The sequence below is a fragment of the Ptychodera flava genome, chromosome 7 (genome assembly GCF_041260155.1).
Source record: "Ptychodera flava strain L36383 chromosome 7, AS_Pfla_20210202, whole genome shotgun sequence".
In the NCBI taxonomy this organism is placed as follows: Eukaryota; Metazoa; Hemichordata; class Enteropneusta; family Ptychoderidae; genus Ptychodera; species Ptychodera flava.
This window is the reverse complement of record NC_091934.1, coordinates 26,193,594-26,219,824: the sequence shown is the minus strand read 5'-3', so window position 1 is coordinate 26,219,824 and position 26,231 is coordinate 26,193,594. Positions and strand designations below refer to the sequence as shown.

The window sequence follows — 26,231 nt, the reverse complement described above, 5'->3', positions numbered from 1 at the left end:
CGTCCGCGCCGAGTGAGAAAATAACCAAAAGTCGATCATTTTGGTCCTGCTAATTGCAAAGAGATACAACGATATGATCGACAAACACAACGAAAAAGTCATTAAGTCATCAAAGTGTGTCAGAAAGAAGACTGAACCAAGGCTAGATATGTTTAATGCCACCTAAAACAATTTTCTTCAACTGAGGGGGAGGGAATTGGTCACTGTTTAATTGCTACACACTCCAGTATTGTGCATTTGCCAGAACAGGTTTCGCCATACTTAATTTCACCGTCAGTTATAATTGTGATTAATTTTCATCTCCGTCCTCTTCCAGGAGTTTTTTCGAACTCTGAAATAGCCTCGAACCACCTTACTTCGAATTCAGAAGTGTCCCTGAAGGGATGGATAACCTTCGCGAACCTAATTACCTGGCCGCTCTTCACAAATCTGGAGCATGCTGTGAGAGAAGGCACAGATCAAGTCAGCCGTACTTTTGGCGTCAGCGGCAAACAGTTCTACAAAGAAAAATTCTTCAAGGACGAAGCCAGCACGAAGAACTTCATGGACGGGATGCACGGACTGTCTCTTGCGACCTCCCCGTCTGTAGTAAAGGCGTTTGATTTTTCTGAGTTTAAGACTGTGTGCGACTTTGGAGGTACGTGTAACCGTAAAATAAGACGAAACGTTTGGGGGAGAGAGAGAGAGAGAGAGAGAGAGAGAGAGAGAGAGAGAGAGAGAGAGAGAGAGAGAGAGAGAGAGAGAGAGAGAGAGAGAGAGAGAGAGAGAGAGAGGTCGTTTAAGGCTAAGAAAGGGTAGTCCGGCTAGTTGACTGCACCGGGATATAAAATACTTAAAGCTGCCTCTTCACGCATAAGTCTCCTTTTCTACATATTGACATGGTATTCTTGCGTCTATCTGTAATCCTACAAATGACAAGATCAGAGTCACTCTATTCGTGCCAGTAATCTTTTTATAGGTGCATGAGTGTAGAGCATCTGGAACAATCGTGAAATCCGCCCATGGACCACCCAGTTTGACGTTATTCGAATTCCACCAGCAGGTTTCTCAAATAAATTGGCACTTTTCATTAAAGAGGGACGAAATCATTCTTTTTTATCTTTTTGTAATATCAAGACGACAAACGTGCATAATTTCACTCAGCGTACAAAATGACGACGGTTCACACCTGCAAAAAGAGTCAAAGATTGCCCCTACGCTGAATGCAAAGAGGAGTTTGTTTGTCGTATCTTCTAGAAAAATAATTGGATGTTCCAATTTCGACATTGTTTTCTATGATAGATGAACATTGCCACTATGTAAGGGACATTATGGAAAATACCGCCAATTAAAATTTCACTAAAAAAGCTTGCATGATATCTAAAGTTTATGCAACAGTGTGTGTTAACGTTCATTGAGACACCTGCACGGAACTTGATGTTTCGATGCAGACCGTGGAATGTTTCACTGAGTGTTTAGTCTTGTCTGACTGCAAGTAGAGTTCGGGTTCTGTACAGTTGACCAGTATTTCAGCATGTTTTAAAAAGTCAAACTACAAAAACTATTTTTCACATCAAAATATCTTGAAAAGCTAAAAAAGAGGGACTTTGCATTAGGGCAAAAGCTGTCAAAAAATGAAAACCAAATTCGTGTATTAAAAAACCTTGTAATCCATGAAGGAGCACTTGTCTACCATTCAGATTTGGCACAATGGCGGTAAACGAATATCAGCGTCCGGGGAAGAGATTACTTACCCCGGCAAGACAAAAATCGTTTCCCCTCTAACACTTGACTAAGAGTATCGATCATCTGCTTAACTCTGCAAAAGCTTCGTGAAAACACCTTGTGTACTTCATGGATAGAACAGAACACCATGAGAAAGACATACAATGTGTGCGTGACGTTTGACCTGGATGTCCATACAAAAGCTTGAGAGTAAGTGCCACCGTGGGAAAAAACTCTTTAAATTTCGAGTAGGTGGGAAATTGTGCACAGTGTACATTCCTGCGCATCAAACACGGTTTCTTGTCCTAACGATGCTATTCTATTTTAGTATTGGTATATTTTCCCTTCAATTTCACGCTGACAAATGTTACATTTTCAGTATACATGTATCCTACCACGCACATTATTGAAACAGTTACTGTACTATTTCAAATGGACGTTAGAAATCCTGACCCACGTGTAGATATGAACTCTTGAAAATGCCATATGATAAGTGCACCAGACACGTTATTGAAAACTAACCTATTTCGTCACCCGATACTTCAGCTTTTGTTTGCTTTTTGATTTTGTCGCGCTGTAGACCTACCTGTTTTCTGAACTTCGCCCGCACGTCCCACTTTTTCGTATCAGTTTGTAACCTCACATAGTCAAGACGGGATTGCTTCTTGTTGACGTGAATTGCACTAGTTAAGTGACAAATTGTGACGGGGATGGGCATGTACCAAAATTTTCTTGTCTTCCCCACATATGCGCTTCGCAGACCAAAATTTTGAGTTCCAACAATTGGAAGATCGCGATTTAGGTGGAACGGTAATGCGCACTGAACCATGGGAAATTACCTCGTGTGAAGTCGGTGTTTTCAGATATCTAGCGATCGGTAGATGTCATTTTCGTCCTAAACGTTGAATTTTATTGGCCGCCCAAAATCGTGTCATACTGTTTCATTGACCAGCTCTGCAGCGTCCTTGGCGCTCTCAAGCGTGCTACAATACCCGTTACGAAGCAGGCTCTGTACTTCGATTATGTGAAATTCGATTAGAGTTCGGAAAAAAGCTGTTAAAGTATGATCAACCGAGAATATTTATTACGGAAACATCTACAGAAGAAAAGTTAAAAGATAGACTGTCGATTGTTGTCCTAGCCTCCTGTCAGCAAAACATTGTTGACTGTCAGAATCTTACAACCCTTCGCTAGTGTACAGTTTTCGGGATATTAAATGTCAATGACTTTGAGGAGGAGGGAACACAGCAAAAGCTGTCTTGTGATCACGAAAAGCGAAAATTTACTTAGAGCTGGTTGGCTTGCTTAGAGTGACGGAGGATTTTCTGAATGTTGAGGTATTCTTCATTGCTTGAGGTAAATTACTCCCCTAACGATGCATATGCAAGTTTGTGCCCGATTAGCTAGACACATAACATACTGAAAGGAAAGCAATGTGGTCTTATCTCACGTCTCTGATTTAGAGTGTCAAAATTTTCACTTGTCGAACTAGTATTTCAGAGGGTATCACAATCCACTGACCAAAAAGCCACTAACGAATGAAATAAAACACCATCACTGACACAAATACGCATCAAACCAGACAGACGACCACAATAAACCATCGGACAAAGCAAAACACGTACAGTCACAAAAGAAACAAATGACAGCCCTACCAGAAAAAAGACCAAAAAAAGTGAGGATTGAAGACAACGACGACGACGACAGCCAATCTTATTGACACCATGCACGGTTTTTTGGTTTTGTTTTTTCAGGCGGAACCGGCGCTTTGGCATACGAACTGTGCAGGGTCTACCCTGAAATGTCCATCAAAGTGCTCGAACTGCCTCCCGTTGCCAAAGTAGCCGCCAAGTACTTCGAACCAAAGGACGGCAAGTCCGCAAAAGTCGAGTTCGTGCCCGGTGACTTCTTCGAAAAGGAATTACCAGCGGCGGACATGTACATCTTCTCACAGGTCTTCCATAACTGGCAGGAGGACAAAATTCATCAGCTTCTCAAGAAAGCCCACAAAGCTTTGAAACCAGGTGAGTATTTTCAATCTAAATATTCACCGCTTTCCTATTGGTAAGTATGGCGTCTATGTGTACCCTTTGGTTCAAAGACAAGGATCAGGGTTTCCTATGTCTAGTTTGGTGGAATGGAAAGCAAAACGGCAACGGCGCTCAGACAACGGCATCTACTGACCAAAAACGCATTATGAGGCTGTCTTGTGTCAACACCCCTCTGAAAACGGCTTTCGTCAACTTACGTCGGATGCTTGAAAGTATTACAACGGCGTTCATGACATCCCTCTGTGTATTTTTTGTTTGGCATGTGATGTGAGGTGTTTCGCTACTGAAGTATTTTTGGGTAATGTAGAGAAGCATATGTATTATTGATGTTTGTCTGTGCATAAATTGATAATGTACACTCTACCATCATGCCACTTGAAAAGCGTCTCCTATATTAAGCCCTATGGCATATTTACATCCGTGCTATTATGTTTGCGTGATCATATATGCTTGCAGCATCATTGTCAATGGAGCCTGAAGCTTTGTAATTTTTACGTTACCGCACTGCCAGAGTGTGTTGTTTAGCAATAAAGTGATATTATTGTGTTAATCATTGCGCCGTGAAGGTATTACCGAAGGGTACATGAGGGTTTCATGTTGAAAGCCAATCATTATATTTGTTGCATTTTTGAGTAGGATGTCCGGACCTTCTAATCATCATAGTGAAATCACGTTTGAAGGGAGCATTTCGCAGACTTCTGTAATGTTGTACCACTACCAGTACTGTGATAGACAGCTAATGTCCTATATCTGGATCAAAAACTGAATTTCAGTTACCTGGCATATTGACATAACAAATAAAGTAAGCGTTGACTTATTCGCTGGTGCCCTATCGGAAACAATCAGTCAACGACATTTTAGCTAAATGAAAGCTTAGGCACAAATACAGAAATGGTGACTTGACGTTGATAGAATCATGAAGCTATCCGCAAATTAGGTATTGAAAAGGTAATTTAATTTCAAATATCAAACAATTGTGTGATATCTTTTTCAAGGTCGTGGTCAGCAAGAAAAGTTCAGGGTACAGTCTAGTTTAAATTGGTCCTTGGCCCTATCATACATCAACAGTGCAGATTTGGTTAAATGCCATCGCACATATCAGGAGATTCGAGCAAGAGTAAAATTGTGATTGATTTTTTTAAGACATGTAAATTTTCAACGTTCGGTCGACCCTAGACTTAACATTAGAAAGAAAAGATCGTATTCTATTTGTAATTGACTATAAGAGGCTGTAGAGTATTCGAACTTGGTCGTGTCATTTGCTCGCGATGATCCTGGAGGCTGTTTAGCTTCGCACGTGTGCAGATAACAATTTTTCCCTTACGTATAAAAGAGAATTGAAGAGAATTGAATCTATTTTGCTCCTATCAGAGAGTTGTGAAAATAAATTTACAGCTGTAAGAATATTTCTGAATTTCCATGCTTTGTGCGTGAGTGCTACCTGCCCAGTCACTTATCGTTTGGTTATTGTAGTGTCTGTACAAGCTGCGATTTTTTATATGGCTTTCGTCGGTCTAGTTGCCCAGATCATTTTGTCTTACTCTTTTCCAGTTTCACGACAGCTTCATATGAATACACCAACAATGGTAGCATACAAGAGTCTAAAGTTCATCGAAAATTCTTTTGGAACATTGAATAATGTTTAACAGTATACCTAGGGTAACAAGGCCGGTGACCGTGCAGTTCCATGACCCAGATAATCGACAGATTAGATCAGAAACTGCTATAACCATGTCGATAGGGCAAAGTTACTTGTTCGGTGCAGTTCTACTCTGAGCCTCAGCGGCGCATAGACGTGTGTATATAGACGTCAAAGTCCCAAAGTCAGGAAACCAAATGCCTTGAGTATGACACTCAGCCAGCTTTCAAAGACTGCATATTATTGACACTCGGTCAATACGCCGTCTGTGAACATTTCTACCTTGCACACGTTTTTAGAGCCAAGTTTAGATACAGCAGCTTTGAAAAAAAAATGGTCATACATACAACATTTAGCGAGGAACGTCAGCGCAACTGTCGTTCCTCTAGTGTTCAAACAAGAATACATTTGTCTCCTCAATTGGCAAACAGTGTACTGTATGGTCATGGATTTAGATCCCTGGGTGGAAAGTGTTGCGGTCATCATGGGTTATATAATTTAAATAATTGGCAACATGATGCCACTTTGCTGCATCTTGAAAAACATTGCTGATTACCTGACCAAATGAAGCTCAGCAAACGGCAGAACTTGACTAATGACTTTTTCCGATGTATGTTAACTTTAGGTGGCGCTGTCCTCCTGGTCGAGCATCTATTCAACAATGACAAGACTGGTCCCCCTCCAGTCGCCGTGCGGTGCCTGCTGATGCTGCTGGGAAGTGAAGGCAGGGAGCGAAACAAGGAGGAATACACGAAGTTGCTGGAAGTGAACGGCTTCAAAGACGTGCAATTTAAGCCATCAGGAGTTCTTCAAACCGCGATATTGGCAAGACGGCTCTGAGTAGCCACGTAGATCTCACGACTCCACAATATTATATTTCCTTCAGAGCAGAGCTAGATTTGATGAAACAAAGTGTTTGTAATTGTCAAGTAATTTACTTAACTTTACGGAAATATCATATTTCATCATAGTATATTCTACACTTAATGTGTAGTAAGACAGCACACAACTTCTTTTCCTATCTGACACTGAGGCATTACTGATCAACTTGAAATTTATTTGCCCCACCTAGAAGCAGGTGCATCGAAAAATAAAAGAAGTAGAGTACAAAATGAGGCTATTCATTTCTTCAAAGCAACCGCCAACGTCAATTTGAATAATTCTTGTGTTTTATCAATAGGAAACATGGTAGACTATTTCATGAAATTCTTGTAGACCGACACAGGTGAGTGATTCAGCAAGAATAGATGTATATGTGATATGAAGTATAAACTAAAGGCAACAATACTCATTTAAATTGTTTTTGACCAAAATATATTGCTCCAAACAAATTTTCAAATTGTATATTTTGCCAAATATATCAACTTTGACAATAAACTTATTTTGTTGTATAAACTTCTCTTTAATATTCTTGGATCTCTTTTTGTCTTTACTTTTTCATTTTTATGTTGAAGAAATCAACTTTACACCTCACATGCGTGTCTGTAGCTTCCTTTGGAGTGGAAAATTGTTAGGTGAAAGTAAAATAAAATCTAAATTTTGAAGCATTAATTGCTTCTTTAGGTGCACAATATCAGTTTTGTGATGTGAGCAATGAAACGTTTCTTTCTTGGTTCTGATAACCGAATATTAGAAAGTTAAATCTTACAACTATTAGTACGGTTATGTGAAGGGAGGAAAGTTGACTTCAACTTTTTGGAATGCATAATTCTTTTTCAAATGTTTCCCTGTCCAAAAACCATGGGAAGTAAAGTTCCTGAACATGTCTAAAGTATTACGCTTTCTAAATATTGCAAGTTATAAAGAAAGCCGTAAAATCTTTAAGGAATAAAGATTCACCAATGTTGCTTTGCATTGTTTATATAGTACTCCAGACAATGTTTGAGTTATGTCACCGTCCTGTATCAAGTATTTCTGGTTTTGGAATTGGTGAGACAAAATACTGCTACCTGTTGAATCCAACAGATTTCCTATAAGATGTTCCGCTGTAATATGAGAGAGGCAAACCTCACTATCGTACAGGTACTGAATGATGCAGGGATATAGTCCGCTTTTCCTTTGTCTCTCGCCGACGTTTGTAACCGTGTCTCCTTATGCTAGGCCAACAGAACAACACCGATCTAGTGCGGAAGTAAATAAGAAAGCAAGTATGGGAGCACAGTTAGTACCCGTAGGACTTCCTGTACATTGTTGGAAAATGCGTCCTCCAAATTCAACAAATATGCAGTCGGTGAGAAATCAAGCATACCAATAATGTCTTTATCAGTATAAAAACTTTAGAATTAGATACCCTAATGCTATATGTGTGTAACGGCGTGAACCCTTTTTGTAGAAATGCTGGGTTGATGATGTTTTCAAGCGTTCTTCAGTTTATCATGTGGTATTGTCGTTTACATGTGAAAAAAACCGAAAGTTTTAATATATGTTATTTTTGAAATAGATCTCGATTGAAAATTAACCAAGAATTCCCAGGAAACTTTCAATATCCACATATGACTTAATTCACTACGAGAAAAGACAACATTACAGTATGCCTGGAATCTCCATTTAACGGTACAAACAACAGAAGTCAGTATCTTCGATCATTCTGTTGTTGAACATTTTGAAGACCCTGCGATAAACCTAGCTTGTATGGCGTTTTGTGGAGTTTTGATATCCAGTACTAGCTAGGCAAATTATTTTGGTCATCCATGGTTGCAATACTAAAGTTATCCATGAATGACTTACGATTAGCCAAAATTTCGGTTTTGTTGAACATTGATTGTCTGTAAGTGCAGTTGGTGGAGATCTTAGTTACACAAAGCTCGACTATAAGACATTCAAAATAATATTTCTTACAGACAAATACAATGTTATTGGCAGCTTCTGAATTTATTGGCGGTACTGTAAAGAGGTTTACTTACTATTAACGTTTGTGCCAACTTTGATAGTGTATTCTCTACCATCATGCCACTGCGTTCTGTCGCGCTGTTTGCGTGATCATACATGCTTGGCTTGCAGCGTTACTGTCAATGGAACTTGAAGCTTCGTAATTATTAGCTTACCGCAATCTTAGAGTGTGTTATTGGGCAATAAAGTGATGTTATAGTTTTATCATTGCATCATACAGGTAGTACCGAAGGCTACATGAGAGTTTCATGTTGACAGCCCATCGGTATATTTGTTGCATTTTCGAGTAGGACGTTCGACTTTCAAATTACCATAGTTAAATCACGTTTGCATCATTGCATGGTGCATTTCGCAGACTTCCGTAATGTTGTATCACTACCAGCATTGTGATAGACAGCTAATGTCCCTATATCTGGATCAAAAAACTGAATTTCAGTTATCAGACATATTGACATGACAGACAAAGTAAGCGTTGACCTATTTGCTAGCATATCCTACCGGAAACAATCAGGTAGCGACGGTTTTAACTGTATGGAACTTAGGCATAAATACAGAAATGATGACTTGACATTGATAGAATCATGAAGCTATCTGCAAAGTATGTTTCGAAAAGGAAATTTAATTTCAAATATCAAAGTAGATTGTGATGTATTTTGTCAAGGTCGCAGTCAGCAAGAGAAGGTCAGGGTACAGACTAGGTTGAATCGGTTATTGGCCCAGTCACACATCAACAGTGCAGATTTGTTAAAATGCCATTGCATATAACCGGAGCTTCGAGAAAGAACAAAATTGTGACTGATTTGTTTCAGGACAAGTAAAATAAATTTTCAACTTTCGTCGACTCTAAACTCCATTAAAAAGAAAATCGTATTCTATTTGTAATTGACTGTAAGAGGCTGTAGAGTATTCGACCTTGGTCGTGTCATTTGCTCGCGATGATCCTGGAGGCTGTTTAGCTTCGCAAGTTAGTAGATAACAATTTTCCCCTTACATATAAACGAAAATTGAAGCTATTTTGCTCCTATCAGAGATATTGTTAAACAGATATACAGCTGTAAGAAGATTTCTGAATTGCCATGCTTTGTGAGTGAGTGCTACCTGCCCAGTCACTTATCGTTTGGTTATTGTAGTGTCAGTACAAGCTGCGATTTTTTATATGGCTTTCGTCGGTGTAGTTGCCCAGAACATTTTGTCTTGCTCTTTTACAGTCTCACGACAGCTTCACATGAATACACCAACAATGGTAGCATACAAGAGTTTTAAGTTCATCGAAAAAACCTTTTGGAAATTTGAATAATGTTTAATTGTCGATCGAGGGAAAACGGCCTGCGAAGGTGCAGCTCCATTTAGTGACCAAGACAATCGACAGTTAAGAGTAGACACAGCTACAACCATGCCAAATATGGCACAGTTAGTGTTGGCTGCAATTTCGCTCTGCGCTTAGGTGGCCCGTAGACGTGTGTATGTACATGTCAAACTCCAGAAGTCAGGAAAACAAAATCACTCTGCCATGGTATAGTCCGCATGGGCATTTGGTTTCTTAACTTTGGGTGTTTGACGTATATATAGACACACCTATGGGCCGCGTAGGTGCAAACCTAGAAAGGATGACACTGCTGAGGTCAAGACTGTAGCATGTTTTAACTGGAGAGCATTGAGTCAAGACAGGTAAGATATATCCATAATGTTGATCAGAGATAGTCAAACATTGAAAACACGACTTTCTTGTACAGCTTCTGATATACAAGTACGGAGGTAGGATCTTGCATTCTCGAGAAATTATCCACCAATGAAATTGGCCGATAAAGCTAGCCAATGGAAGCCATTCATAGAACGGCGAGTTCAGCACTCATTTTTGTGCACAGCACAGCAAGCGCCAGAAATAGGACAGGCAACCAGACTACGAAATGCTTAGACGGCCTCCACAGGTGAACTTGCACAAGAAATTCGTATGAACAATCCCGTTCTATGTTATCATAATCTACTTTCTTGTTAAGAATTTACCAATACATCAACCATAAATACAAAATTGTGATATGCATCAATCTGCAAAATACTCTTTTTTGCATATTTGTATATTTCAAAACAGAAACAATTCTATTGAAAGTTAAACTATCTTTCTGTCGAAGTCTTCTCTGATTTCAGAAAAAAACAGGTAAATCACCACTTTATGGCAGCTTATTAAAGTTGTTGAAGTGGTACATTCATCTCAGAGTGCCGCTGCTGCTCAGAATATGGCACTCGGCCAGCTTTCTAACATTACATACCATTGACACTCGGTCTTGCGTTCTGCAGGGAAAGTTGCTGTTACAATGGATGTTACGGAAAAAACTTCAATTTATAAATGACACGGATTATGAGGAGCCTGAAAGTCTGCGGGTATTTCTTGAATTTTAGTGTGTATCTCAGATGCCGGAGACAGAGAAAGAGAAAAAAACACCGTCTGTGAGCATTTCTACCTTGCACAAGTTTTTTGGTGCGAAGTTTACAAATTGCAGATTTGTAAAATGATCATACATGCAACGTTTACCGCGGAAGGTCAGCGCAACTGTCATGCTATAGTGTTGAAACAAGAATCCATTTGTCTCCTCATTGGGCAAACAGTAGACTTTATCACCACGGATTTAGATCCCTGGGTAGAAATGTTGCGGTCATCATCGGTTTTATAATCTAATAATTGGCAACTTGAAGCCACTTTTCTGCATCTTGAAAAAATTGCCGATAACAGGTCCACTGATGAACCGCAGCCAAAGGCAGAACTTTTCGATCTATGTTAACTTTAGGTGGCGCTGTCCTCCTGGTCGAGCATCTGTTCAACGATGACAAGACTGGTCCCCCTCCAGTCGCCGTGCGGTGCCTGCTGATGATGCTGGGAAGTGAAGTCAGGGAGCGAAACAAGGAGGAATAGACGAAGTTGCTTGAAGTGAACGGCTTCAAAGCCGTGCAATTTAAGCCATCAGGAGGTCTTCAAACCGCGATATTGGCAAGACAGCACTGAGTAGCCACGTAGATCTCACAAATTTTCTAATATTGTATATTTTGCCTAATATATCAACTGTGACAATAAATTATTATGTTCTATATTCTCTAGATCTCATTTTATCTTTACTTTTTCATTTATTAAATCATCTTGACACCTCACATGCGCGTCTGTAGCTGCCCTTGGAGTGGGACACTGTAAGTCAAAATGAAAATCTAAAGTTTGAAGCATTTACTGCATTTTTAGGGGCACAATATCAGTTTTCTGATGTGGGCACTGAAAGTTTCGTTTCTTTCTTGGTTCCGAGAAATTAATATTTGGTTCTGATGCGCCCACTAGTTGTTTTGTATAGTTTAAAAAACGTACACCAGACATTATTTGCGTTATGCCAGCGTCACGTGTCCAGTTTTTCAGGTTTTTGAGAATGGCGTGAATATCTCCTTCACTATCTAAGTTAATCTTTCTCCATAATTAGAGGTGGTTTTAATACTACAGCATAAAATTCGACAAAAATGTGAGAAGATCCCCATTCATCAATGTTTAGTAAGTACTATTATGAAAAGACTGTTTGTCATGTCAACAGTTCCCTAATTTACGTTTAATGAATTTTCACCCTCTGAGATTTAACAAAACTATTGTAGGAGCGACACCAAGTCGTAAAAAATGAACAAATCTCTACCTGACAATCATTGTGAGTATTACGAAAACTTTCTAGGGTTCGTTCAATATTTTTCAACGTCCATGCGAACTGAAAAGGTAGAAAACTTAGAAGTTATAATTGGATTATTTCACAAAACCTTCATAATTTGTGTTATAATAGACATACATACATTGACAAGGAGCCTCGATATACCTGTGAACACGGTCTAGGCTATTAATTCCCCTGTAGCTGTAACTCTTGAAGTTTGTTGACCATAAAAGTTTTTCTATTTACTTTTGGTTCCGTTAAATTCTACAAATTTTAAGGATTGAGTCTTTTGCTACTGAAAATTTGGACAAGTAATATAAATTTTAACCGTTACTTTGATTTCCCACACTTTTTTAAAAACTGGTAATATTACAAAGAAAACAAAGCATATGATGTCCCAGTGGAAAACATTCAGTACTATGCATTATATTGGACTACTTTGATGTTTTTGTAAGATTCCAATGCATGTATGCACGACGTACAATGTGTTTACTTTATTTGCATGAGGGCACGATTTTACGTTTGGGCAAACGTTTATTTTTTATCTTGCTCAAAATTGCACATGCAGTCCCAGTGACAGTTTATTATACTTGTATAAACAGCCTTCAATGAGTACATTCCCACGAACTTGTATTAGTTTGGAAGTAAAATCACAAAAATAATGCAAAAGATAGAGCTATCGGACCTTTAATATTTAATTAAAGATGCAAATGAGGAGGGAATGCTCATCTTGCCTTGGTGCGCTATATCATATGAGGGTGAGCTAAATCTGTTTGAGTAGTTATTTGTCATATATTTATTTGAGTGATGCACCTAGGATACGATATTATAAACAGTACCGTTGAGATCCAATGTTTATTTTTCGGTCACATAACATATTTTTGCATTGATATTGCAGTGTTATGAAATATAATTTTTTAAAAGGAGCAGAGACATCTCTATTTATTCACATAGGCCATTTGAAATAAGAAGCATGCATTCAGTGCTTTCATTTATTTCAACACCAAATCATCACTTTCAAAGGAAAACTTTGTGTACGTGTTCAAAATATTTAATATTTAATATACAACATTTATTTATTAAAAAACGCCTCCATGTAAAAGGACATCTCATGGTGCTGTACAGAACTTGAATATTTATGAAATACAACAGTACAGTTAAACATTACAGAAAACCTATCACTTAAACACCAGATTGCTGGCGGAAGCCTATTGTATGGGCATGGGTCGTAAATGATTTTTCAAATAAAGACATGCCTATTTCACTATAACGTAATGTTGACGGATCGATATAATCCGCTAAGAAGATCAACACATTCGGCCATCGGTCAATTGTCTGTGAATTGACAACAGTTTGTTGTCAAGTTGATAATGATTGCTATCCAAGTGGAAAGTAAAGTTGACTTTACCAGAAATATCAGATATTCAAATAGTAGAATAGAGTATATCTATTCCTATTGGCCAGTATACTGACCCGGTTGATTGGATGCAAAGTACTTTGTTAGAGAAAGCATGAACCTGAAGCACGACCCTACCATGGGTTCATGGTGAGAGGGATTAGTTTCTTTGCTAGCTTGTTCGTCACGTGAAATTCTATGTGAAAGCCACAGTTAAGCTTTAGCAACGAAACCATTCGTCGTCGTCGTCATCATCGCTGCCGCCGCCGTCGCCGTCATCATCATCATCATCATCATCATCATCATCATCATTATCATCATCAAAGGTTACTTTTAATATCTTGCGATCTTCTTGTGCTCTTTTGATACAACTAGACAGTAGTTCTACTACGTCGCTGCTTATTATTCCAATGCCATCACAACACGGGACAACTAGATTTAGATTATCAACAACACCGGCGACCAACAAATCTCGCAATATTTTAGTTGCATTGACATCCAAAATCACAAATAAATCCAGATTTATGCACTTTATTGTACTGATTTTATTTCTGACCAGAATACCCATCATCACCAAATCCTCGGCATATTTGTTTATCTTCAGTGTCACAGTTTGTATATTGCCATTGTGCCTCAAGACCGTCTCACTTCCTCAAACAGACACCCCTCCATGTACGCTTCAGTTCGTCATGAAACCTGTCAAAATAATTTGCCACTCGGATTTACATGTCTTTATTCATGACGATTCTTAGAGTTATTGAATGATAAAAGAATTGCTCATGAATGCCCCTCGGATGTGCAAAGCTAATCTCCAAGCAAGACAACCTGTGTGGTCTTTAACAAGAGATTTGATTGAACAGAAATCTTGTAATGGAAAAAATATATTTCTAATTTTGATCGCACTTGAACAAATCTAGATTGAAAATCTAGGACAACCTAAACAGAAATTTGTAACAATTATTGGCGGGTTCGTGCTATCTCGGAAATAGCACATGGCATGTCAACATCCTTCACAGCAGGGCTTGCGTACACTAGTAAGTACGCTAGAGTTCTACAGGTAGCTCCCAATGTTGTTCGTAGCATGGCTTGGTAAATGAATGTATTTACACACGTCTACTGATCTGGTTGTAAATTTTCTGTTTATTGCGTTGGCAATGTTGACAAAGCGTTTCTTTATATATATATATATATATATATATATATATATATATATATATATATATATATATATATATATATATATATATATAATTTTCTGTTTATTGCGTGGCAATGTTGACACAGTGTTTCTATATATATATATATATATATATATATATTATATATATATATATATATATACGATAAATATGAGAACACATCAAGTATGTTTGGTACCTATTACTCGAGTTTCACGCATACACGCGATCGTCAGATAGGTAGATTTTATTGTGTGAAATTTGCTTCAGGTGCTTACATATAAGTGTCAGGTTGGGTCAAACCATTTGGTGTTGTGGGTTGGATTGAAATTTGACAAGTAAAATTTGTTTTCGTGTCGGCACTTGGAGACCAACTCCGAACGCTTGTTTAAAAGGCTAGATTTATCTGCATTGATTATGAATAGCTTCTCTGTAAGGCAAAGGTTGCATTTCTTTGACACATTTGAGTAACTGCTTGCTTTTGATAGGATTGACCATGATATATTAAATGGTTTGTCCTGAGATTTCAAGTGACAGACATATTTTGACAATTCTGTGCTGTTGGCGTATGCCTTACTTCGGAAAGATTGGACATGATTTGCATAGCAAATTTCACACAATAAAATCTACCTATCTGACGATCGCGTGTATGCGTGAAACTCGAGTAATAGGTACCAAACATACTTGATGTGTTCTCATATTTATTGTAATATTGCTCTGCATCCCTGCATCGAGCACTTTACCCCTCTGAGAAGATACAAACAAGTTTTGGTATACAACGCTCCTAAGTCCATTGTTGAGCACTGTCATTATTCTCCGGGACCAGCAGTCAAGTATGGAACGAATTTGCTTCAAATACTCCATGAAGAACATTCCAATTCCACCTGTGAGGGAGTATATGAAATATCTCATTGCAAAGACAGAGAGCTTCATAAAACGTGTCAGATGGCGAGTATACTTTTTTAAGAAGAAAGGCAACGAAGATGAAGAACCAGTCCTCGACGACCATTATGGGTTTAACTCACGGAAATCACCGCCCCATATCGAGGAGTTGAAACCGTTCGAAAATGACCTACTACATATGATAGAGAACTTGAAATTCCGAAAGGTTAATGACACATTCCTCAAAGGCCTTGGTCAGGACATCAAGAAAATCAAACGCTCGAAAAAGATATTCATCCCTGCTGACAAGACACGCAATTTCTACGAGTTGAAGTAGACCAATACCAGAAGCTGTTACGTGAGAACATCACTAAGTCATATAAACTTGCGGACGTTGACGCCTGTAACAACATCAACATGGAAGCACAACGGATCGCACATGACCTACATATTGATGAAAGAATGGACATGCTGGCTATGAACAGGCATTTATAACGCTGAAAGACCACAAAGATAACTTCATGAACAACCCAACGTGCAGACTCATCAACCCCACGAAGAGTGAGATGGGTAGAGTAAGTAAACAAATCCTTGACAGAATAAATAATACCATCAGATCAATCACAGCTGTAAACCAATGGAGAAAGTCAACATCAGTCATCCGCTGGTTTGAAAACATAGAAGACAAGATGCAATTCAAATTCGTGACATTCGACATTGTGAATTTCTACCCATCTATCTCAGAATCCTTGCTACAAAAATCGCTTGAATTTGCAACGCAACACACCACCATTGCAGATAGTGATGTTGATATCATTATGCATTCAAGGAAATCACTCCTATTTGATGACTCTGTACCATGGATGAAACGTGATAGCACCAATTTGTATGACGTTACAATGGGAAGTTATGACGGAGCTGAGGTATGTGAACTGGTGGGGCTTTATATTCTCAACATACTTGCTTCATCCTTCGATAAAAACAATATTGGTCTATATAGAGATGACGGCCTGGGTGTAATCAAGAACGCCACTGGCAGAAAAGCAGATAGAATGAAAAAGGACTTATCAAAGACGTTCAATGACCTCGGCCTGAAAGTAACCATCGATGTAAACAGAAGTATCGTGAACTTCCTTGACATAACTCTAAACTTGAGCAACGGCCAATACTACCCATACAGAAAACCTAACGACAACACGATATATGTCAATAAGAAATCCAACCACCCTCCCTCCATAATTAAACACATCCCCGATACAGTTGGAAAGCGCATCTCCTCCATATCCAGCGATGAGAGTCTGTTCAACAAGGCATGCAGTGATATTTACAGTGAAGCACTTAAGGCCAGTGGGTACGATGACCAGCTAAATTACACACGTGTTGACAAGCCGGTAAAGAAAACAAGGAGCAGACAGCGTAGAATTACATGGTACAACCCACCCTACAGTAAGAGTGTGAAAACCAACGTCGGAAAGGAATTCTTCCGTCTCCTTGAGAAACATTTCCCAAAGGATTGTAAATTACATAAAGTTCTTAACAGAAATACACTCAAATTAAGCTACAGTTGCATGCACAACATGGGCAGCATTATAAAATCACACAACAAACGGGTCACCCAGCGCAATGATAGAAAACTCACTGACGTATGTAAGTGCCGCATCAAGACCAATTGCCCACTCCAGGGGGCTTGCCAGTCTAAATCTATAATCTATAAAGCTACTGTTACAAGCGATGCCAATGAGGCGAAACATTACATCGGTCTAACTGACAACACATTTAAAACACGCTATGCAAATCATGTCCAATCTTTCCGAAGTAAGGCATACGCCAACAGCACAGAATTGTCAAAATATGTCTGTCACTTGAAATCTCAGGACAAACCATTTAATATATCATGGTCAATCCTATCAAAAGCAAGCAGTTACTCAAATGTGTCAAAGAAATGCAACCTTTGCCTTACAGAGAAGCTATTCATAATCAATGCAGATAAATCTAGCCTTTTAAACAAGCGTTCGGAGTTGGTCTCCAAGTGCCGACACGAAAAACAAATTTTACTTGTCAAATTTCAATCCAACCCACAACACAAATGGTTGACCCAACCTGACACTTATATGTAAGCACCTGAAGCAAATTTCACACAATAAAATCTACCTATCTGACGATCGCGTGTATGCGTGAAACTCGAGTAATAGGTACCAAACATACTTGATGTGTTCTCATATTTATTGTAATATTGCTCTGCATCCCTGCATCGAGCACTTTACCCCTCTGAGAAGATACAAACAAGTTTTGGTGTATATATATATATAATATTTGTGTGTGTGTGTATGTATGTGTAGTAGTGTGTGGTGTATGATTTCATCAGGTGGACATCTATTCACCTGATGAAATCATATATATATATATAATATATATAATTATATATATAATTATATATATATATATATATATATATATATATATATATATATATATATATATATATATATATATATGTAACCCTGGTTACGATTGTAAGTCATGTGATAAGGTCTGCTGCGTGTTGTTTGAGTGTGATGATGACATATGTGTGGAATGTCATTGAAAGCGTCTTCACCCACAAATCCCCAGGGAGGATCGTCTGGAAGTGTGTAACGTAGTTTCCTATTGGATAGACTGTCATCGTCATAGCAACAGGATAGACATTGACCTGCAACTCAAGGAGAAGCCATTGTACAACTATCGGACATTAGCTAAGTGAATGAATCTAGACAACAACCATTTTAGAATTATCTTGAACTTTATTATGGTGGATGAACTGCGCCTGGAAATTATTTTCCAGTAATACTGCTATTAGTTTTACTAATTGTAGACCTGTGTTTTATTCTTTTATTATTATTATCATTAGTAGTAGAGATTTTAGCTGTAGTGAAATAAACCCCAATATAAACTGCAACGCAAATCGTACGATAATCATTCTTTCCTGCTTTGTGGATTGTGTAATATGAACTTGGGTCGGGTTTAATTGACTGGCTAAATTTAAGGTCAGTTTAATTACCCGTTACAAAATTGGAGGCTCGTCTGGGAGTCGAACCCGGGACCTCTCGCATATATATATATATATATATATATATTATATATATATATATATATATATATATATATATATATATATATATATATATATATATATATATATATATATATATATATATATATATATATCCCATGTTTTAAGGGGGCGGGGAAACATTGAACAAAGGATATGCTTCCTACAAGTGGAAGTCAACTTTCGTCCGTAAGCATAACCCTACGAATAGTTGTAGGATTTAACTTTTGAATACTCGGTTCTAGGAACCAAGAAACGAAAGTTTCAATGTCCAAATCGGAAAACTGATATCTTGCCCTTAAAAATGAAGTTAATGATTCAAAACTAAGATTTGTTTATTTATTTTGACCTAACAATATGCCACTCCACGGGCAAATACAGACATGAGTCTCAGAATGAGGTGTCAAGATGATTTCCGCAACATAAAAATGGAAAGGTAAAGATTGAAAGAGATCCAGTAACATTGTAGAGAAGTTTATACAACAAAATAAGTTTATTGTCACAGTTGATATATTAGGCAAAATATAAAATTTGAAAATTTGTTTGGAGCAATATATTTTGGTCAATAACAACTTAAATGAGTATTGTTTCCTTTAGTTTATACTTCATATCACATATACATTTATTCTTGCTGAATCACTCATCAGTGTCGGTCTACAAGAATTTCATAAAATAGTTTATCATGTTTCCCATCGGTAAAACAAAGAATTATTCAAACTGACGTTGGCGATAACTTATAAGAAATGAATAGCTTCATTTTCTGTACTCTATCTCTTTTATTTTTCGATGCACCTGCTTCTCGGTAGAACGACTAAAGTTCAAGTTGATTAGTAATGCCTCAGTGTCAGATAGAAAAAGAACCATTTGTGTGTTGTCTGACTACACATTAAGTGTAGAATTTGCTATGGTGAAATATGACATTTGGGTTTAAAGTCTAAGTAAATTAAATGACGATTGCAAAGACTTTGTTTCATCAAATCTAGCTCTGCTCTGAAGGAAATATAATCGGTGTGGAGTCGTGAGATCTACGTGGCTACTCAGAGCCGTCTTGCCAATATCGCGGTTTGAAGAACTCCTGTTGGCTTGAATTGTACGTCTTTGAAGCCGTTCACTTCTAGCAATTGCGTGTATTCCTCCTTGGTTCGCTCCCTGCCTTCACTTCCCAGCAGCATCAGCAGGCAGCGCACGGTGACAGGAGGGGGACCAGTCTTGTCATCGTTGAACAGATGCTCGACCAGGAGGACAGCGCCACCTAAAGTTAACATAGATCGGAAAAGTAATCAGTCAAGCTGTTTTTAAAGGAGGCACCGTGGACCAGTGGTTGGGGTAACGGACACACTATCGGAGGATGGTCAGTTTGAGACCCGGTTCAAGTCCCGGTAGATCCAGAGTAGCGGATTCACTGTCGAAGGACGGTGAATTTGAGACTCTAGCTCGGTGTTATGCCATTGAGCAAGGCACTTTACTCCTCGTTGCTCCATTGGGATAGTGGGTTATGGGTACTCATCCTGTAAATGGGCTAGCGCCCGTTGGATGATGAACGAAATAAAAAAAAGGTCTGCCGTTGGTTGCGCTTTATTTAGTCAGATAATCGACAATGTTTTAAGGTGCAGCAAAGTGGCTTCACGTTACCAATTATTAAACTTATAAACCCATGATGACCTCAACCTTTTCCACCCAGGGATCTAAATCCCTGTCATACAGTCCATTATTTGCACACTGAGAAGACAAATGGATTCTTGTTTGAACACTACAGCATGACGGTCGCGCTGACCTCCTGCAGCAAATGTTTAATGAATGACCATTTTACAAATCTTCAATTGTTAAACATGGCACTAAAAAATGTGTGAAAGGTATATGTAGAAATGCTCACAGACGGTGTGTTTTCTCTTTCTCTGTCTCCGGCATCTGAGATACATTTCGTACATTTCGTATTCTGGGTGCTTGTTTCATTTCTGGCGCTGGCTGTGCTGTGCACAGAAAAGAGTGCTGCTCTTGCCGTTCTATGAATGGCTCTCATTAGCGAGCTTTATCGGTCAATTTCATTTGTGGGTAGTTTTCGATAATGCAAGATCCTACCTCCGTGCTTGCATATCATGGGATTTGCATGTAAGTCATACTTTCTATGTTTGACTTTCTCTGATGAACATAACGGATACGTTTTACCTGTCTAAACAATGCTATAGTCTTGACCTCAACAGTATCATCGTCTCAAGGGCAGCAATTTTGCAACTGAACTATTCAATAGACACAGTAAGACATCAAAAACTAAGAATCTTAGAGAACATGGCTGTCGAACACCGGGCCCTTTTCGTGAGCACGGCACACCTAGGAGCAGAAATGGGTCAGCAATCCAGATTAAGCCTTCTCAGAGCGCTACCACGTACTACTGCTTGATATTAGGCCTAATGCATCGGAGAGTCAACCAAGTAGAGTGCGTTTTCGCATACTATTAACGACGTAATTTGCTTCCATGAGACTGTCACCCGATTGCAGAGAGTTATTTGGCTGCGCCTACGCGACCAATATACATATATGTGTATATACACTTCAAATTCCAAAAGTCATGAAAACAACTGCCTATGAGACTATACCACGTTAGCTTCCGCCCTTTTTTGAGCAGATGAAGTATCAGGTATGAACTTTCGTCCGTGGGCCGCGTATGCGCAGAGCAGAATGGCAGCCAACAAGTAACTGTGCCCTATTAGGCATGGTTATGGCAGTTTTTAATCTTATCTGTCTATTATCTGGGTCATTAAATGGAACTGCACTCCGTTTACGACAGTTAAACATTATTCAACGTTCCAAAAGGGTTTTTTGATGAATTTCAAACTCTTGTATGCTACCATTGTTGGTGTATTCATGTGAAGCTGTCCTGAGACTGTAAAAGAGTAAGACAAAATGTTCTGGGCAACTAGACCGACGAAAGCCATATAAAAAATCGCAGCTTGTACTGACACTACAATAACCAAACGATAAATGACTGGGCAGGTAGCACAGACACGCAAACCATGGAAATTCAGAAATCTTCTTACAGTTGTAAATTTCTTTTCAGTCTCTCTGATGGGAGCCAACTAGCTTCAATTATCGTTTTATATGTAAAGGAAAAAACTTCAAGCTGAACAACCTTCAGAATCATCTCGAGCAAATGACATGAGCAAGGTCGAATACTCTACAGCCTCTGATAGTCAATAACAAATAGAATACGATTTTCGTTCGAAGTGTCGACCGAACGTTGAAAATGTATTTTACTTGTCTTGAAAAAATCCGTCACAATTTTATTCTTTCTCGAAGCTCCGGCTATATGCGATGGCATTTAATCAAATCTGCACCATTGGTGCATGACTGGGCCAATGACCGATTCAACCTAGCCTGTACCCTGACCTTCTCTTGCTGACTGCGACCTTGGAAAGAAAACCACACTCTTGCTTGATATTTGAAATTAAATAACCTTTTCAATACCTACTTTGCAGACAGCTTTATGATTATGTCAATGTCAAGTCAGCATTTCTGTATTTATGCCTAACTTTCATACACTAAAACCATCGTTGCCTGTATGTTTCCGGTAGGGTACCAGCAAATAGGTCGATGCTTACTTTGTCTGTTATGTCAATATGCCGGGTAACTGAAATTTAGTTTTTGATCCAGATATAGAGGCATTAGCTGTCTATAACAATGCTGGTAGTGGTACAACATGACAGAAGTCTGCGAAATGCACCATTCAAACGTTATTTTAGTATGATAGTCAAACATCCTACTCGAAAATGCAAGAAATATACCGATGGGCTTTCAACATGAAACTCTCATGTAGCCTTCGGTAATACCTGTATGGTGCAATGATAAAACTAATATAAATATCACTTTATTGCTCAACAGCACACTCTGGGAGTGCGGCAAGGAAAAAAGTTACAAAGCTTCAAGTTACATTGATAATAACACTTCAAGCATATATGATCATGCAAACAGCGTGACAGTACGGACGTAAATATGTCCAGGGGCTTAAAAGAGGAGGCACTCTTCGATGTGGCATGATGATCGAGTATACACTATCAAGTACGTAGGCTCATCTCTTTACATTATCCTAATTACTTCAGACGAAAACATCTCACATCACATGCAAAACAAAACAACAGAGGGATTTCACGAACGCAGTTCTATTACTTTCAAGAATATGACGTCAGTTGACGAAAGGGGAACAAGTATGCAAGGAAGCCGCAGCAATGCCTTTTGGTCAGGAGATGCCATTGTCTTAGCGACGGAACCGCCGTTTTGCTTTCAATTCCACCAAACTAGACATAGGAAACCCTGATCCTTGTCTAGTGACCAGAGAGTTTACAAAAATGCTATGCCTACCAACGGGAAAGCGATAAATATTTAGCTTGAAAATACTCACCAGGTTTCAAAGTTTTGTGGGCTTTCTTGAGAAGCTGATGAATTTTGTCCTCCTGCCAGTTATGGAAGACCTGTGAGAAGATGTACATGTCCGCCGCTGGTAATTCCTTTTCGAAGAAGTCACCGGGCACGAACTCCACTTTTGCGGACTTGCCGTCCTGTGGTTCGAAGTACTTGGCGGCTACTTTGGCAACGGGAGGCAGTTCGAGCACTTTGATGGACATTTCGGGGTAGACCCTGCACAGTTCGTATGCCAAAGCGCCGGTTCCGCCTGAGAAACAATACCAAAAACGTGCATAGTGTTAATATAATGGCTTGTCGTCGTCGTTTTCATTCCTTTTTCGGTTTTTGTTTGTCTTTTCACTGGAAGGTTTGCAATCTGTTACCTTTTGTGGCTGTACGTGTTTTGCTTTGTCTGATCGTTTATTGTGGTCGTCTATCTGTTTGATATGTGTTCGTGTTAGTGATGATCTTTTACTTTATTTGTTAGTATTTATTTTGGTCAGTGGATAGTGGTACTCTTTTAAATGCTAGTTGGAAAAGTTAAAATTCCAACACACTAAATCAGAGACGTGAGATGAGAGCATTCTGCTTTCTTTTCAGAATGTTTTGTGTCTGGCTGATCGAGCACAACCTTGCAGCGTTAGGGGAGAAATTTTCCCCAAACGCTGAGTAATATGTCATATTCAAAAAGCCTCTGTGATTCTCTCAAGTCTTCGACAGAATGGAAAGTATGGTACGATTTTGTGCGGCCAATAAAATTCAACGTCCTTAGGATGAAAATGATATCTACCGATCGCTAGATATCTGAAAACATTTAATATTCGACTTGCAAACCTGTTAACTACGATACAGTACCGTTTACGAGTCAAAGCCGTCTTCTCCTCCCGAGACCGACTTCACACGAGATAATTTTCCCATGGTTCAGTACGCATTACCGTTCTACCTAAATCAGCGTTCTTTCTTCAGCTGAAACTCAAAACTTTGGCCTGCGAAGAGCATTTGAGGGGAAGACAAGACATTTTTGGTACATGCCCATCTCATCACTATTTGTCATTCAACTAGGGCAATTCACTTCAACAGGAAGCAATTCCGTCTTGATTATCAGAGGTTACAAACTGATACGGAAAAGTGGGACGAGCGAGCGAAGGTCAGAAAACAAGCATTTTTGCAGCGTGAAAAAATCGAAAGACAAACAAATGCGGGTGACGAAATAGGTTAGCTTTCAACAAAGTGTTTGATGCTCTTATCATATGGCATTTTTAAGACTTCATATCTGTAAATGGGCCAGGTTTTCGAACGTCCATTTGAAAAAGTACAGTAACTGTTACAATAATTTGCGGGATAGGATAGGTACATGACGGGAAATATAGCGTATCCAAGGAAGATGTAGCATTTGTCAGCATAAAATTGAAGGTAAAATATACCAATACTAAAATAGAATAGCATTATCAGGAAAATAGCTCGTTGATGTGCAGGAATGTACACTGTATTCGGAATGTGCACGATTTTACAACCTACTCGCAATTTAAAGAGTTTATTCCCAGGGTGGCGCTTACTCTCAAGCTTTTTGTATGGACATACAGGTCAAACGCCACCTATTCTGTTTTTCCGTACATTACAAAAGGTGTTTTCACTCAGCTTTTGCACAGAAAACAGGTAAGCGTTACTCTGAGTCAAGTTTTAGAGGGGAAACGATTGTTGTCTTGTTAGGGTAGGTAATCTCTTCCCTGGGACGCTGATGTTCGTTTGCCTCAAATGTGCCAAATCTAATTGTTAGAGAAGTGTTCTTTCTTGCAAACTATGTGACAAGGCTTTCTAATACACAAACTACAAGCACATTTTCATATTTTGTCTGCTTTTACCGTAGTGCTATTGTTCATATCATTACTTCTGAAAAAAAGGTAAAAAAGAGGAACTTCGTCCCTTGTTAATGAAAAGTGCCGATTTATCTGAAAAGTTGATAATGGAATTCGAATAACGTCAAACTGAATGGGCCATGGGCGGATTTCACGATTGTTCCAGATGCTCTACACTCATGCACCCGTAAAAAGATTACGGGCACGAATAGAGTGATCTTGTTATATGTAGGATGAGTGATAGACACCCATATAGCGCATCCGTGTGTAGAAACTGAGGCATATGTGTGAACAGGCAGCTTAACGTAATTTCTGGACTAACCTTTCCTTGCCTAATGACTGTCTCCGCATCTGTCTGTGTGACTCTCTCTCTCTCTCTCTCTCTCTCTCTCTCTCTCTCTCTCTCTCTCTCTCTCTCTCTGCCAAAAGTTTCGTCTTATTTTACGGTTACACGTACCTCCAAAGTCGCACACAGTCTTAAACTCAGAAAAATTAAAGGCTTTCACTACAGACGGGGAGGTCGCAAGAGACAGTCCGTGCATCCCGTCCATGAAGTTCTTCGTGCTGGCTTCGTCCTTGAAGAATTTTTCTTTGTAGAACTGTTTGCCGCTGACGCCAAAAGTACGGCTGACTTGATCAGTGCCTTCTCTCACAGCGTGCTCCAGATTTGTGAAGAGCGGCCAGGTAATCAGGTTCGCGAAGCTTATCCATCCCTTCAGGGACACTTCCGAATTCGAAGTAAGGTGGTTCGAGGCTAATGGAGAGTTAGAATACACTCCTGGAAGAGGACAGAGATGAAATTAATCACAATTATAGCTAACAGCGAAATTAAGCACAGCGAAACCTGTTTTGGTAAATTCACAATGCCAGACTGTGCAGTTAAACAATGACCAATTCTCAATTTGCTTGTACTTGAACCAATGTACATTAACAAAGCTCAATAAAGATTGTGCCTCATAAGAATGCTTAAAATCATTTTAGTTGCGGGAATATGTTCCAATTGGTATACAGATATCTTATTGAAAGTGTAACTTTTAACATTCTGTGCTATAGTAACTTGGCTGTTAAAAACAGAAGCCAACTTTCCCATATCGTGAATATGGTAGATCAAGTAATCGATGAGTACTCTTTATCAGGCCTATACCACACTGGAAAGAAAAAGAAGGCATATCGTCCTTATTGTTATCATCAGTGTGAAATTTAGATTCTTTTTTCCGTTAGGTACTATATAGGGCCTCGGCTGGTACAAAAGGTCATTTCAGGAAGTAATTTATTCCTGCAGCTGCTTTAAGCCCTTTGAAACTCTGGTGTTTTAGAACGGTGTTGTTTTGCTTTTCTCAAGTATATTCGATGAGCGTGAGGGTAATTTCTGTTTTTATATACAGGCAAGAAATGAAAATATTGAATTTGAATATTAGAGCTTGGCGATGAGTAATGACAAACACGGCCGACCATTTTGCTAGAAGGTTCTTCATTTGCGCTATA

General features: G+C 38.9%; 2 protein-coding genes across 2 annotated transcripts; one reads left to right on the top strand and one right to left on the bottom strand.

Annotated features, from left to right (window-relative positions):
- The first annotated feature begins 285 nt into the window (after positions 1-285).
- On the top strand, positions 286-6,800 carry LOC139137110 (acetylserotonin O-methyltransferase-like). Its single transcript, XM_070705073.1, has 3 exons — positions 286-637; positions 3,459-3,728; positions 6,020-6,800. The coding sequence occupies exons 1-3, from the start codon at positions 544-546 to the stop codon at positions 6,232-6,234; spliced, it is 579 nt and encodes a 192-aa protein (XP_070561174.1). The 5' UTR covers positions 286-543; the 3' UTR covers positions 6,235-6,800.
- A 12,242-nt stretch (positions 6,801-19,042) lies between these two features.
- LOC139136407 (probable bifunctional dTTP/UTP pyrophosphatase/methyltransferase protein) lies at positions 19,043-25,915 on the bottom strand. Its single transcript, XM_070704130.1, has 4 exons — positions 25,891-25,915; positions 25,204-25,524; positions 22,889-23,158; positions 19,043-19,747 (listed from the first exon to the last, which is right to left on the bottom strand). Exons 1-4 carry the CDS (start codon positions 25,913-25,915, stop codon positions 19,533-19,535), a joined length of 831 nt encoding a protein of 276 aa, XP_070560231.1. The 3' UTR covers positions 19,043-19,532.
- Positions 25,916-26,231: the final 316 nt, after the last annotated feature.

Excerpts from the sequence above, each read along its gene's own strand:
- LOC139137110 (XM_070705073.1), top strand. The coding sequence starts at position 544 with ATGGACGGGATGCACGGACTGTCTCTTGCGACCTCCCCGTCTGTAGTA. Across the intron at positions 638-3,458 it reads GACTGTGTGCGACTTTGGAG|GCGGAACCGGCGCTTTGGCA; the intron begins GTACGTGTAACC and ends TTGTTTTTTCAG. Across the intron at positions 3,729-6,019 it reads CCACAAAGCTTTGAAACCAG|GTGGCGCTGTCCTCCTGGTC; the intron begins GTGAGTATTTTC and ends TGTTAACTTTAG.
- LOC139136407 (XM_070704130.1), bottom strand. The coding sequence starts at position 25,915 with ATGCCTTCTTTTTCTTTCCAGTGTG. Across the intron at positions 25,525-25,890 it reads TTCTTTTTCTTTCCAGTGTG|GAGTGTATTCTAACTCTCCA; the intron begins GTATAGGCCTGA and ends GTCCTCTTCCAG. Across the intron at positions 19,748-22,888 it reads CCACAAAACTTTGAAACCTG|GTGGCGCTGTCCTCCTGGTC; the intron begins GTGAGTATTTTC and ends TGTTAACTTTAG.